This window comes from Danio rerio, chromosome 6 (assembly GCF_052040795.2).
Source record: "Danio rerio strain M-AB ecotype USA chromosome 6, GRCz13ab, whole genome shotgun sequence".
In the NCBI taxonomy this organism is placed as follows: Eukaryota; Metazoa; Chordata; class Actinopteri; order Cypriniformes; family Danionidae; genus Danio; species Danio rerio.
Window position 1 is genome coordinate 43,703,476 of NC_141026.1, and position 15,682 is coordinate 43,719,157.

Sequence of the window (15,682 nt, forward strand, 5' to 3'; positions counted from 1 at the left end):
TGGTCATGCCTGCCAAGGAAAGTGAGTGGTTTGATGGCCTGCGATACGCCACAGTTCAACTCAGACACTTTAAAGAAAATAAATGCAACTGTTTGTCAGACCCACTGGTCATCATGACGTTAACCATATCTGTAAACATTGTTGATTAACTGCAATAAATATTTATACTACGTTATTTTTCCTAAAATAAGTCTTTTAAAGAAGTGCTATTTACGTTTTTGGTGCCAGACCCTCCCAAATGTTATGTACACTTGAAGCCAAAATGATTAGCTCTTCTGTGAAATTCATATTCTTTTTCAAAAAATTTTGAAGTGATGTTTTAGAGAGCAAGGACATTTTCACACTATTTCATTTTTCTTGTGGAGAAAGTCTTCTTTCTTTTATTTTAGCTAGAATAAAAACAGTTTTTAATTGTTGAGATAAATTGTAAAATTATTGAAAATATTTTTACCCCCCTCAAGTTTATGTACTTTTTAATTTTATAACCCTTCAGTGAATGCTGTCACTAATATTCACTATAATATACACTTATATGCAGTTGATGTTGAAATTATTAGCCCTTCTGTAGATTTTTTTATTACATTTTACAATTTTAAAACTTGAACGTTTATTTTTTAATAATAATATTATTCTATTTATTTTTAAAAATATGTTCAAAATATAAAATATTAAATATAATATTAAAATAATTTTTAAAATATGTTTAAGATAATTTTTTTGATTGATTATAGAACAAACTAGTAATCTAATAACTTGCCTAAATAACCTTACTTAAATAGTTAACCTAAACAAGTTAACCTATTTAAGAATTTACTTGCATTTTAAGTTGAATATACACTCACTTTATTATGCTCTAAATGCAAATTTCTGATCAGCCAATCACATGGCAGCAACTCAGAATGAGGAAGAAAGGTGATTTAAGTGGTTTTGAACGTGGCATGGTTCTTGGTGCCAAATGGGCTGGACTGAGTATTTCAGAAACTGCTGATCCACTGGGATTTTCCCGCACAACCACCTCTAGGGTTTGCAGAGAATGGTCCGAAAAAAATATCCATTGAGCGGCATTTCTGTGGGCGTAAATGTCTTGATGATGCCAGAGGTCAGAGGAGAATGGCCAAACTGGTTTGAGCTGATAGAATGACAACAGTAACTCAAATAACCACTCATTACAATCAAGGTATACAGAAGAGCACATTTGAATGCACACCATGTCCAACCTTGAGGCGGATGGGCTACAGCAGCAGAAGTCCACACCGGGTGCCACTCCTGTCAACAGGAAACTGAGTCTACAATTCGCACAGACTCACCAAAATTGGACAGATTGGAAAAATGTGCCTGATCTGATAAGTTTGATTTCTGCTGCAACATTCGGATGGTAGAATCAGAATTTGGCATCAACAACTTGAAAGCATGGATCCATCCTGCCATATATCATCAGTTCAAACTGGTGGTGGTGGTGTAATGGTGTGGGGGATATTTTCTTGGGACACTTTGGGCCAAATTGAGTACCAATTGAGCATCGTGTCAACACCACAGCCTACCTGAGTATTGTTGCTGACCATGTCCACCCCTTTATGACCACAGTGTCCCCATCTTCTGATAGCTACTTCCAGCAGGATAACATGCCACATTATAAAGCATGAATCATCTCAGACTGGCTTCTTAAACATGACAATGAGTTCACTGTACTTAAAGGGCCTCCATAGTCACCAGATCTCCATCCAATAGTGCACCATTAAAATATGGTGGAATGGGAGATTCACATCATGGATGTGCAGCTGACAAATCTGCAGTAACTGTGTGATGCTATCTTGTCAATATTAACCAAATTCTCTAAGAAATACTTCCAGTACCTTGTTGAATCTACGAACGATTAAGGCAGTTCTGAAGGCAAGAGGGGGTCTAACCTGGTACTAGTAAGGTGTACCTTATAGTTGCCGGTGAGTGTATACTAGTATCTTGCAAAATAGAATATTAAGTCAGTCAAAGAGTAAAAAATTATGTGATGTTTTAATGGCAAAATTTGAAATTAGTTGCTAGAACATTTATGTTTTAATAATTTAAAATAAATGATTAAACATTTACAGGAGGGCTAATCATTTCGACATCAACTGTATGTATGTTATTATAGTGGATACTAGTAACAGCATTCAGTGGAGGGTGCAGTAAAGGAAATCTACTTTCAAAAATCTACTTCAAAAAAGCATCACCATCCACCTCCAGCACTTTTCTCATTTAATCTATCAACCTCTAAACATCTCTCTCTCTCTTTCTCTCTCTCTCTTTTTCACTTTTTCTTCTGTCAGTCACATGATCAACACTGTTCAGATAGGATGCACAATGCAGATAAGGCCTTGCAAGCAGAAAGTCTTCCACATGCTGTTAACATGATTTTGCAAGCGCTTTAATTTCTTTATCTCAGTTCTTAATTTCTTTTTAACATTAAAATGGTCTAACCCATTTACTCTTATTTGTCTGTAATTCAAGATAGAGAAGAGCTACATTTCAAAAATAAAGACGTTTCCAAATTTCTCTTCTTAATAAAAAGTGAAAAGGCCAAAAAGGACAAAACCTGTTAGTAATTTTGTATTATATTTTACATTTTAGATCAAATCAATGCCAAATAATTAAACATATTTCATGCATAATATTTTTCTTCTATTGCTAAAATGACAGAAATAATCTCGATTTATCGCACAATGACACGGAATATGCATCTGAGTGCCAGATGTAAATGATAAAAGAATGGGAAGTATATGGAGGAAATATTTAGGATTTCTAGCCTGCTTTTTTCCCTTCATACTTCAGCTTCATAGTTGTGTGATTATATACAGCGCTGACTTACTGTATATGTACAGTAGTAGGATTTTGTATGTGTTCCAGCGATTATAGCCTTAGATCCTAATCCTCTGGTTTCAGCAAAAATAAACATGTAGTATCTCATATTGGTCATGTAATCAAAAGAAAGCATGCTGTACATGCATATGTTTTTTTCAGCTTCTCGGCGCGTCCAGATTTCATTCATCTCCAGTCGTCTGAGCTGGCTGTGGTCCAGACAGAGTCCTCTATGGCACATATATTCTCAGCAGTGACTCATTCGGGTGTTTCGAGCCTCCCGGAGGAAGCTCCTTTTCTCTTTCCGTAATTCTTCGAGCTGAAATACTGAGAAGAACCTCACAATGCTGCTTTGTCCCACAAAAACACTGAAGTCATAGTTTCCCATGCTGCTGCCCCCTGAGATGCTTAGAAGTGATGAAGCGAGAGGAGGGGGCAGAGCTGGGTAAATTACTTGGTAATTTCATTTTTTTTTTTTTTGTGATGAACCAAAGGGTATAATGCGTTCTTGAGCGTCTGTAGGGATGTTCATTACTGCAGTTTATTCCTGTATCGTTCCCCATGCAGCTCTCTTCACTTTAATAGAGTAAAGTCTGAATTTATCTGTCTGTCTGTTGTTGTTTAATCTATCATTTGTTATGTTTCATTTACCATTTGTTCTTTATTTCTGTTTGTCAATCTATTTTTCTGTTTGTTTGTTTTATCATTTGTCCTGTCTGCTTTATCTGTTCTTTCTATTTGTTTGTCTATTTGTGTCTATCTGTCAGTGTATCAGACTGTGTCATTTGCTCTGTCTGTCCTTTATTGCCTTTTCAGGCTGTTTTTTTTTCTGCCAGTCAATCTATCTGTGTTTTTATTTGTTCTGTCTAACTCTGGTTGTCTGTCTGTCTCTCTGTCTGTCTTTTTGTATGTCTTTTTTCTGCCAGTCTGTCTCTCTGTCTGTTTTTTATCTATTATTTTTCTATCTGTCTGTCTGTCTGTCTGTCTGCCTGTCTGCCTGCCCATCCATCCATCCATCCATCCATCCATCCATCCATCCATCCATCCATCTATCTATCTGTTATTTGTTCTGTCTATCTTTGGGTAACTGTCTGTCCATAATTCTTTCAGCAGACTGTTTAAAATATCATCTGTCTGTCTATCTATCTATCCTTCTATCTTTCTATCTATCTATGAGCATTTCCAGCGTTATGGATGTGACATTTGCAATACAAATTCAAAACACAAATTGACAGAAAAAGTATATGTTAACATTATATTGAAAAATCTGTTTATATTTTCCAAAACAATTACCCATAGAGTTATGGGATCAGAAAAATCTCTACAGCATACTTTGTAGACATTCTGTGAAGTACAGTTTTTCTCATTTGCTTTGGTGCATTTCTCACAATGCTATTTTTGCACAACAGTTAATGCATTTCTCAAAACAATTAGTACAAACTGCAAAACCTGGGTAATAACCTGCAAAAGCGCATGACATGCTCAAAATGGATAGTTCATTCCTCAAAAGCAAGTATTGATGTCAATGAAAGTGTCCGTGTCATCAAGATGAAAAGTCCTGACGCGATTGTTTACGAACAAGATAGTCAAATGGCTTTGTCATGTTTTCATTATGACAACTTACTCTGTTAATGTTTTCCAATGCAAAAAACTGTAGCAAAAAACTACCGTAAAGTTAGACATTACTGCATTTAGTGAGGTATCTGAAAGCAAGACACTGAATATGTATGTTACACATTTTTACTGCATTTGCTTTTCGTAATTCTGATTTATTTACAGCATTGTGCAAAATAATAAATACAGCCTTATTTACAATAAACCTAAACATCCTTTGGGTAGAGCTGTGCACAACTGTAAACAATAGTGCAGTACATATTGGAACTGAACCTTCAACACACATACTGTTGGTCTGTAAAATATTCATGAAACTGTTCAATTTAGAAGACATGTTCAGGAAACAAAATATTTTTAAAGTTTTATAAAATTAGCTTGACAGATTTTGATAACTAGTTCAACACTTTTTATATGTAATGACTCAAGTAATGAAATTAGGACATTTAGTTTTATATGGAATGACTATTCAGCATTCACAAGATTAGTTAATTTTGAATTACATGACATAAGCAGCTGATAATGTTATCACAGCAGAGAGTTGTATGAAAGCAATTGATGCATGTCCAAAAGCATTTGCAATTTGTTGGAAGGAATGAGAAACCGCTACTATGATGTGCACAAATGACTAATTGTTTTAAGAAATGCATTACAGTTTTTCTCGATTGCTTGGATGCAGTTGTCAACTGAAACTCCACATTTTCAAAACAGTTAACACACAGGCCTAAACAGCGGCACTCATGGTCTAAATGACACATTTTGCTTGCAAAAGGCACATATTGTGTCAAAAAATTTAACATATGCAACAAAAGCTAGTTTCACCTTAAAACTACACAACTTGCAAACAAGTATATGAGCTCTTTCAATTAATCATTACACAATGGACAACAAAATACAAAATACAGAACTCAAAATGCACCACCATTGCTTGCCATTGTAGCTTATAGCCAATGGCATTTGTTGTCTCTATTTGGGCTGTCAAATTTGCCTTTTTGCAAAGAATTGGATCAAGAATAAGATGTGCTTTGATTGAATATATATTGAATTCATGACATTTTTCAAACTGTGGCTGAAAACTGAAATACTGTATATAAAAAAAACAGACAAAAGTAATAAAATACTGTAAATATTAGAGAAAACACATGTAAACTAATATACAGTCAAATCTATTGGGAGTATAGGACATAACCATATTGACCTCCTCCATCAATGCTGGCACAGAACAACACAGAGCTTCCATCGTTTTTATAAGGTTTGCAGAATGATGGCTAATTGAAGATTTGTGTGAAGGAGTGTCAAACCGGTGCTTCAGTGATTTCATACTGATGTTGGTAGTTTTTAATAGTTAGGAATAGATGGATTCTGTTTGCTTACCAAAACTAAAACAATGGAGTTTGGACTGCTTGAATGACATCTGTGTTAACTGTTTGGAAAAATGGTGGGGAAAATGTGTCAACCCAATGAGAAAGGGTTAACACATTTGCAAGACCGGTCCTCTGCTCTGCTGGGATAGTGATAATGAAAATGAAGAGGAACCTAGTTTCTTTAACCAGGTCAAAGCAAACTAGAAAAACTGTAACTGCTGTGCAAATGTAAATAGTGTTGTGAGAAAAACTTAAGGACTATAAACTATACAATTTTCAAAGATTTTATAATTAGTTTGCATTGGTTTGCTGCAATTCACTTTCGGGAGCTGGATTAAACACTCAATTCGACCTGCTTTGATTAGAATAGTTATTATTTACTTTACTTGATGCTTCAGAAATCAGAAATGTGACCAAACATACGGTGGAATTGCTTATGAATCGAAGATCAAACTGAAGGTTGCACACTGATATCATCAAGATTCAAGATTCACATCCGTAATGTAAACCCATCTGTTTGCATATCCTATTATACATTCCTGAGATAAGCTTGCAAAAGTGTGTTCTGAAAAGGTCAGGTGTCTTGTATATTAAACATTCTGGAGATGCTCAGGCACAAAAACGCTTAACTGTTTCTTCTGCATGTGTTGAAATGGATCAGTGACAATATGTAATGTTATGGCAGTGATATACACAACCCACAGCTACAAGTAAACCACAAAGACTGCAGACACTTTTGTTCTGAAATGAAAACACACACACACACACACACACAATGAAACTGGTCACTTTACAAGCCCTATTTATTTCTCAGTATGAGTTTTTAGTGAGAATGCCATTTGAATGTGTTGGAATGCTCTGATGTCCATGTCACTATTGATTTTGCCAGTGAATTCTGAGCTCAACATCATGTGTTAATTTGCAGTGTCACTCAGACCATGACCCATTTAACTAAGAGCTTCTTCTGCACTGCAAGATCACACATAAAATGGCATGATGACAGAGCTATGATTCAGATCTCTGAGACCGCAGGTTTAAACACCCTGCTGACAGGAACTGTCAGGCCACCGTTTCACTTCTCAGAACAGCACCTCAAATCTTTGAACATCCTTGACACCCGAATGAGCAGAGCTTTCTTGCTGTTTTTGGACATTTATCCTAAATTCGTCTTGAGCATTTAAGGTTATAGATGCAAAACAAATTTGACGTTAGATTAATACTTCTAAATACATCTAAAAACAAACTGTCATATTCAAATTAAAGTAAATACTAAACAGAAAAATGTGTGAATTGAACATCTGTTTGTTATTTCCCTTCAAACAGGATTGCATCAGAAATTCATGCTTTGTTTTTGACTTGATAATGTCCTCATGAACTGGTTTGGAATAAATGGAGTGTGAAGTGCTTTAGCAATTAATAAACCCCCATTTTCCATTTTCATGCAATTATAGCCGTTTGAAACACGCTCCTGTCTAAACTGATAAATGCAATGTTTTTGCAGTGATCTATAAAGATACTGGGGGTCGACTATTATCTCTTCCCTGAGGAACTTTTCACTGTTTTTGTCATTGAAATCTACTTCTAGTTGTTTGTATTTTGTGAAATGCCCTTATAAATGGTGTTATATTTTTTTCTATAATACATTTGGAACAGGGTACTTGATTCTGAGTTAAATGTTGCGGCTTTTTTGTAATTCATTGCACTGATGCCATAGAATAAACATTAAAGAAACTTTAAGTGAACATTTCTTCAAAAAACATTTAAAAGAGAAACCTTTTGCCAAAGCAAATTTTATCAACATTAAAAGTTTCTTGTTTGTTAAAAGTTCTCTGTGGAACCATATATATTTTAAACATTTTCATTGTAGAAAAAAAAACACTTCAAATTTAACATGAAATGACACTTTTTTTTTTTTTTTTTTTTTACATTTTTACTCTTTTTCTTTTTTTTTTTTACTTTACACTCTCCCCTTCCCTCCCCAAAAGTATCCAAATTTAGTTGAAGAGGTAAATATATTGCTATACATGGGCTAAGACAAATAAAACCATATACTGCATTCCACATATAAAATACACAATACACATATTAATCAAAATTGTCAGTAGTGAGAGGTATTCGCTTATGCCATTGTATGGTTTTGTTCCAAAAACTGTAAAAACAGATGCCAAATATTATGGTACTCCTTTAATTTGCCCTTTATACTGTAGATGATTCTTTCCAGTTCAATGTAATGTGTCAAATCTTTCAGTCAGTGGTCAATGGATCGACTTTCTATGTTCTACCAATAGAGTGCTATCATAACAAGACACAGGACAATCATTTTGGTTTGATAACCTGGTAATGACAAACCTGCAGGAAATAAACCCAAAGCACAAATGTCAGGGGTAACTGGAATTGGTTTTGAGAAACCATATTTTTAATCATTTCATATTGTTATCATAATGGGCTGGTTTTTCTGTTTTCATGTTTGGCCGCTCTGTGGTCTTTCTAAGTCAGAGATCACCAAACTAGTTCCTGGAGGGTCGGGGTCCTGCAGATTTTAGCTCCAACCCTAATCAAACACACCTGAACAAGCTAATCAAGGTCTTACTAGGTATACTTGAAACACCCAGGCAGGTGTCTTGAGGGAAGTTGGAGCCAAAGCTTGCAGGGACACTGGCCCTCCAGGACCAAGATTGGTGACTGCTGCTCTAAGTAAAGCAATTAATTAAGTAAGGGATAGTTCACCCGGAAATGAAAATGTACTCACAATTTACTCACTATTTACTCATCCTTAAAAGGGACCTATTATGCCCCTTTTCACATGAGGTATAATACATCTGATATGTTTTGAATTGCCTGTTAAATTCTATCTAAAAATATTCTACAGATAATTTTTACGACTTTTGAAACTGCCCCTTTTATTTCCATTATTTTGATCCAAATTGTGCCATTTTGATGACTGTCGTTTAAAGTTTAAATGAGATTGTGCTCTCAGAGCTTTTTTTTTTTAAAGGGTGTGGGCTACAATTGCCTGTGCATCAGCATAAAACTACTAACATTATCTCTGTGAAAAACTGAAAATGTGAAAAGAAAATGGCTCAGAAGGTAGTTTTTCATGACTACAGTGTTAATTTGTGCAACCTAAAACTCTTACAATGTCTCTAATGGCAGGCGGCTGCTTCGCACTCAGGGCTGTCTATGAGACTGTGAAGACTAATGGGCAGGACTTTTCCCCTTCAATGACATGAACAAAGGAAGAATGTCAGTCAAAGTGTTTCTGCAGTTTTTATCATGTGTGATTAAGAAAACAGAATTAATACATTTTTACCATAAGAGGCTGGCTATATTCAGGCCCGTAGTCAGGGGTGTTCTGGTGGTTCGAAAGACCCACCCCCTACTGAGATAGTCCTGTATTTGGCCCCTATATGAGCTCATTTGTCCCATTTTGTACAGTATGGCATCATAAATTGTAAAAATAACCGATAAAAGAAGGTTTTAAGACTAATTTAATTGATTCATTGCTTCATTTTCCTTCGGCTTAGTTCCTTTATTTATTAGGGGTCACCACAGCGGAATTACTTATTATTGAAATGGACAAATTCTGACTTAGGAAATGAGCTGGCTAGTTTGTTACTTGCCAATAGGCTGCAATTTTTAATTTAAAACAAGTTTTAACAAATTTCAACAAATTGTTTTTTTAAATGATGGATGATAATAAATTTGTATTTTGAACATATTATATTATATTATATTATATTATATTATATTATATTATATTATATTATATTATATTATATTATATTATATTATATTTTATTATATTAATTATATTATTATAAAACATAAGTTTTTTTATATTTCTTTGTTCAAAGATTTTATTTTAAAATTGTAATCTCATTACATTATAAAAAAACTGAAATAATTTAATGCACATTTGTAAATAAAGTAAATTTTTGTAAACATAAAATAGTATGGTAAGCACTTTGACAAAAATGTGGGAAATAGTTTTGTTGCATCAAAAAGTGTTGTAATAATGACCATCCGACAAGATAAATTTAGTGCTTAAAATGTCACTAAAATGACCCTCGTAATTTCATAAAAAATAAGGCGAATGACTGTGAAAAGATCCACTTTTTGAGAAAAAAGAACAACCCATTTTAATTGGCTGAATTTGGCATGATATTTACAAACTGTTGCCACACAACTGTTTAAATCCCTTATAATAGTCATTTCCATAATTGATCCCTTTTAAGTGGATAAAAACCTTTATCAGTTTCTTCTGTTGAACACAAAAGAAGACATTTTGAAGGAAGCTAAAAATCTTTAACCACTGAAATAGCAGGAGAAAAACTGGAGGTCAATGGTTACAGGCTTCCAGCATTCTCCAAAATATCTTCTGTTGTGATAAACAAACAAAAAAAAAAAAAAACTCAAACAGATATAAAACAAGTGAGAGTAAATGTTATCAGAATTTTCATTTGTGGGTGAATATGCCTTAAGGATAAATGTTTCATCTGCACGCAATTCATTTTTTACATCCTTTCCTCTGTAAAAGTAGGATAAACTAGTTATCATTACAAAATAAACACCAACAGACTGGATTTAGTGATTGTTCATTATTTAACCTGATATCAGTATCCGCATATTTATTCATGTATATTTGTTGATTAAAAAGATTTGTATAGCCTACAGTCTACTAGTAATGTACCCCATTCCAGGACTATACAAGTTTACCACAATCACCCTGACAGGTTTATTTGACAACAGATGTTATTTAGGATTTATTGATGTATTTAATTCTTGCACCCACATCATCAAAGTGTCAAATGTTGCTCCTCGCGGCCCAGTTAAGTATTTTGAGTGCATAACTTAACATTTTAGTAAATAGCTATGGGAAATGGGACACCAAACCAAATACTGATTCACCTCAGTGGAAAATGATACCTTGAGCTACACACATTGGCTTGAGAGAATGGAAGTGGTGTAAACGAAACGCCCTCTGTGTGTGCGTGTGTGTGTGTGTGCGCGCCCTGGGAGGGGTGCATATGGAACTGATTGGATTGGTTGAGGGAGTGAATTCGACAATAGGAGGAGTCTCATACGACGCTCGGGCGCTATTCTCTTCTTCGCTTTGCCGCTGAGATTGTAATGCAACGGAGCCCAATCAAGCTCAGATTATGCCATCTCAGCTCTCGCTTCCAGCGCACGCGGACATGAGGACCACATAAACGGGATGGGCACAGAAACAACGCCGTTCTGCTGAACCCTCTTGTTGTATGCAGGAATTGTATTATTTTCTTCAGTCACTTCAGATGGCAGATCTTAAGCAAGGAGGAGCAGCCTCTCCCCGAGCTCAGCAGCTCTTCTGAACGCGAGAGATCGGATCTGAGAAAGCGCAGGTGTTTTCGGGGGGCTTTCGGCTGCCCTTGTGCTAGTCTCCAAAGAGGAAAGTGTCCAGATTATCTGCCGATGTGCTCTGAAGGACACTTCTGATAGTAACTGGCGAGGAAGAAGGTGGGGAAAAAAGCTGCAAACTGTGACAGTCGGGAGCTCGCGCGCAAGGCTAAACATATCACTGGATTCTACGTGTATACCTCAAAAAGAAAAATGTCATCTCAGACGAAGATTAAGAAAGACAAGGAGATCATTGCGGAGTATGAGACGCAAGTCAAAGGTATGTAGCCTTGCCTTTCATTAGGAGTTCAGATGATCATTGCACTTGGCCTGCAGCAGCGAGACTTGGATGTTTACTGATACTGATAACCTGCTGCTGCACTAAATTAACTAAGATTGCTTATTGTTAGATTGTGTGCAAACAGATACACCCTTTAAAATGAGCATGTTAATAGTTACTAGCAATTCCTCGTACGAAAATCATCCAATATAATAAAAGCGTAAAAATGTTTTTGATGTATTGATTACAATTGTGTTTGTATAACATAGTATCTGGCATATTCATTAAGTTGCTAGCAGCCTACTTCTCTTTCTCTCCACTCTGATACATGGTAGCCAATAGTCCCTAAGCTCCAAGTGGTCACTATAACAACAGTGCCAAGTAACTAGTCCATTGGTAAAGCATCTGTGCTTCTGATATTAACTATTTACCTCAAGCTAGTTGGTAGCTTGTGTTTTCAAATTGAAGTGGTGCTAATTACATTAGTGTAATTGTTCTTTTTGTAACTAGTAATTCCTCCTACAAAAATTATTCAATTTAGTGTAAAGTGTAATAATGTTTTTGTTGTATTGATTTGCCATTTGTATTAAGTAGTACTTGTATCCTAGTATTTGTCCATTTCATTAAGTCAGCCTACTTATTTCTCTCTCTTCACTCAAATACATTGTAGCCAATAGTCCTTAAGCTCCCAGTGGAGAACAGTCCCAAGTAACTAGTCCATTGTTACTAGTAAAGCATAGTGCTTCTGATATTAACTATTTACCTCAAGCTAGTCGGTAGCTGTTTTTTTTTTCATATCGAAGTGGTGCTAATTACATTAGTGTAATTGTTCATTTTGTGTAAGTATATTGGCTGGTTATATAACTAACTAGTAGTAGCCTATTAGTAGAATCAACTTTACTGTAATGTATTAGGCACTAGCTTTGTAATTTCCACATACTAGCATCATTTTGTTTTTTTGTTTTTACCCAAAGTTGTCTTTAGCTGTGTAAAGATATGCACGAATAATATGGTAATGCTTAAGATTATAGGGAACACATTTACTAACTTGTTTTTTTATTAGCATATTCATTATTGCAGTTGTTGCTAACAGTACTTTTGCTAACAGAATTGCCTTTCTGACTAGTCATTGCATGTGATATTGTGTTAACACTTTCCATTAGGGACCACATACAGTATTTACTATTAACTAGATGTTTAATAGCATGCGTATTACTAGCATTTGGTTGTTTATTAGTACTTACAAAGCCACTAACCCTATCTCATAGTTAACTAGCTAATTAAGCACCTGACTGTATCCGATTCTTGCTGCCGCTTTTAACCCCAGTGTTTGATTTTGGGTTTGTTTATCTGAAGTTGCATTGTGCAATAGTTGGGCGGGATGTCCTCGCCGTTTTGAAGCCATCTGTCCCTTCCTCACGTCGAAAATGTGCCCAACAGTAGCGACATTCTTAACTTTGCTTCTGTTGGCAGACACAGGAATGGTTTGATATATTGAAATGGGCTTTATTGTTATGGTGACTCATGCACTGTTGCACAGATATTCCTGCCATTAAGTCTTTGAGCATATATTATGTGTTTGGAGGAAAATAAGAAGGTTGGCTGAGGGGTTTTTGTTGCCGGGTAGAATGGTGTATTGTAGTGTCGCGCTCTCTGCACAGATGGGTGGAACTTCAAGGCGACCATTGAGCTCAGTTAATTCTTCTCCTTTGTTTACAATTTACAAGGGCTTTTTGGCTGGTCGAATTTTGATGGAAGTGAGCATGCATCAGTATAATCACTGCGGACGCAACGTTCTTGTGATCAATCAAGGATGTTGGGAACAAGATTCAGATGTTGTATAGCCTATATTGTTCCCTTCTGTTTACGAGATGCTTCCCTTTTAGTGGACTTGAATGACAGTTGGTGTTTGACTAAGTGTGTCCATTCACAGCTGTAATTTACACATTAAAAACTACAGGGTTGCACACAACTCTTTCAGATTATGTTTTCAGATTGTCACAAATGAAGTAACTTAACTAATTTAAGAGGATTGAACATAAAACAATTAAGTTGTAACACAAAAAAATCACAAGAATTTTGTTGTTTCAGTTCATTTTAAATAAGTAGTTTGAATAAACAACAAACATATTTTTGAGTGGACACTAGGGCTGCGTGACAAAATCAGTATCTGTATTGTTTGACCGAACACCCTTGTCAGTTTTGTTAAACAAAAGATTTGGTATGAAGTTTCGGTATGAAGCGCTACAGTTTTATTGAAATGTGGCTTCTGAGCACACGCCTTGGAAACAATGCCAATAAGCTTGGGGTGTAAGTTTGTCATTTCCAATCAAGACGCACACATGTTGTGCAAGTGGAGCACTCGTGACCTGCGCCCACCTAGTTGAAAACATCGGAGCTTTTCCGAATGCCACAAGCGCATCGCAATTTATGAAAGTAAAACTAACCAATCTGCTTCACACTTTGTATGGAATATAGATATTTTAGTAATAATGGCAGAATAATTACTTCAGACAAACACAGCGCATCCAAACACGGCAATGCTTTTAATTTTTCCCCCCATAATTTTGTATCAGAGCTGCAGCAATGGCTTGTCTGTTTATCATCCTCTGAGAAAATGGTTGATGGTTGCCTAGATAAAGAAAAGTCGACAGGGGGTAAAGAGCGCAAAGCACATTAAATGTGGTGAAGGAAACAATGCACTTGCTTGTCACTTTAGGTCAGAATAACAACACTAACGAAAATGAGTGTGGTGGCTTGCATCAGTTAGGAGATTGTAAATAAAAAAGGATGTAAGGATGTCACCAAAGTGGCTTTTTGGTTTCTTTTCTTGTTCATCCAAGCCACGAGCTGAGATGGCACAAGAGATGTTAGCATAGTGGTAATGTGGTCATTCGACATGACAATTTGTAATGTAATTGAATAATGATGGTTGGTTCCTTTACTTGAATGCTCAAATTTGATTATGATAGTTTCTTTTGTTTACAGAGTTTGAGGTTTACTGTATCATTATTATTTACACCTTAAAGTTTGTTTTGATATTTTAGCATTTGCACTTAACCACTGCATACACTTTGTAACATTTTATTGATCAAGTTTAAGTATCTCTTTAACACTTTTCTCTATTTTATTATAAAAATATCAAATTAAATTTTTTGTTTTGTTTTTGACTACTAAAACTATTTGCCCTAGTAATGTTGGTAATTAAAAATAAAGTGGTTAAAAAAAACATAAAAAATTGTTAAACATTGTCTCACGGCCAATAGCCTAGTGGTTAAGGTCCTTTGCTGACCATACCCCTCTCTCTGCTCCCAATACTTTCCTGTCTGCAACCTCTACTGTCCTCTCCAAATAAAGGTGAAAAACCCCTAAAAATAAATAAAACATTTTAAAAATATTTAAGTATATTGAACATAAAATAATTAAGCTGTCCCAAAAAGCCTCAAGAGTAGCATTGTTTCAGCTTATTACTACATAAGTAGTTTGAACAAGCATCAACAATATATATTTTTGAGTGTATACTTGTTGTTTGTCTGAGTTTAGTAAATAACCAGGCTTGCTCCAAAAAGGTTGTTTAAGAAGAGTTCATTGATTGGCTGCTCAACAATGATGGCGAGGGTTCAAAAGAGGCTGGGTGCTGATATGAATGGTAAACCCTAGAGAAAAGGTGAATTATGACTTGAGATTAGACATTAATTATTAATGGTTAATAGTATTAGCTGTGCACCAGCTTGCATTCATTTAAAACGTGTTTGCTTATGCAGCAGAGCTTAGTTTGGTCATTTCTCTCAGCTGGCTTTTATTAATATTCAACATTTAAAAAAAACGGGCTGTCCAGAATCGCAGGGATTAAGTGTAATGTGATGCACGCTGAATCTGTGGTGGGATTTACAAAGTCTGTTCGTCTTCTTGAGGATCCCTTCGCACTAAACGTCTCTGATGTGATTCTCGCTTGAGTAGCTTTTGTTAAAAGAGAGTCATGGCCCTCTGTGTTTTAAAAAGGCCACATGGCTCTCAAGCATAGAGAGCCCCGTCACATACTTTGGATTTACATAACTGTTGTGATCTATAATGCTGCCCCTCTTTTCTTTAACAAATGCCATTAACATTAAAATGTGCAGCAGGCCCTCCCCCTGTCTGAAATAAAATGGTACGCAAGAGGTTTGGAAATACCAGAATATATATTATGAATCAAGGCTTACATTAGTTGTAGTGT

The 15,682-nt window shown here is 35.5% G+C and overlaps 1 protein-coding gene across 3 annotated transcripts in view; it reads left to right on the plus strand.

Moving 5' to 3' along the window:
- The first annotated feature begins 10,937 nt into the window (after nt 1-10,937).
- srgap3 (SLIT-ROBO Rho GTPase activating protein 3) overlaps nt 10,938-15,682 on the plus strand; it is a 200,428-nt gene continuing 195,683 nt past the window's right edge. For all 3 annotated transcript variants that reach the window (XR_015494021.1, XM_087257811.1, XM_087257812.1), the window contains exon 1: nt 10,938-11,466. Coding sequence is in view for 2 of the 3 variants with exons in the window: in XM_087257811.1 (XP_087113937.1) it covers nt 11,400-11,466 (67 nt within the window). In the remaining variant the exon portion in view is untranslated. The remainder of the gene's footprint in view (nt 11,467-15,682) is intronic.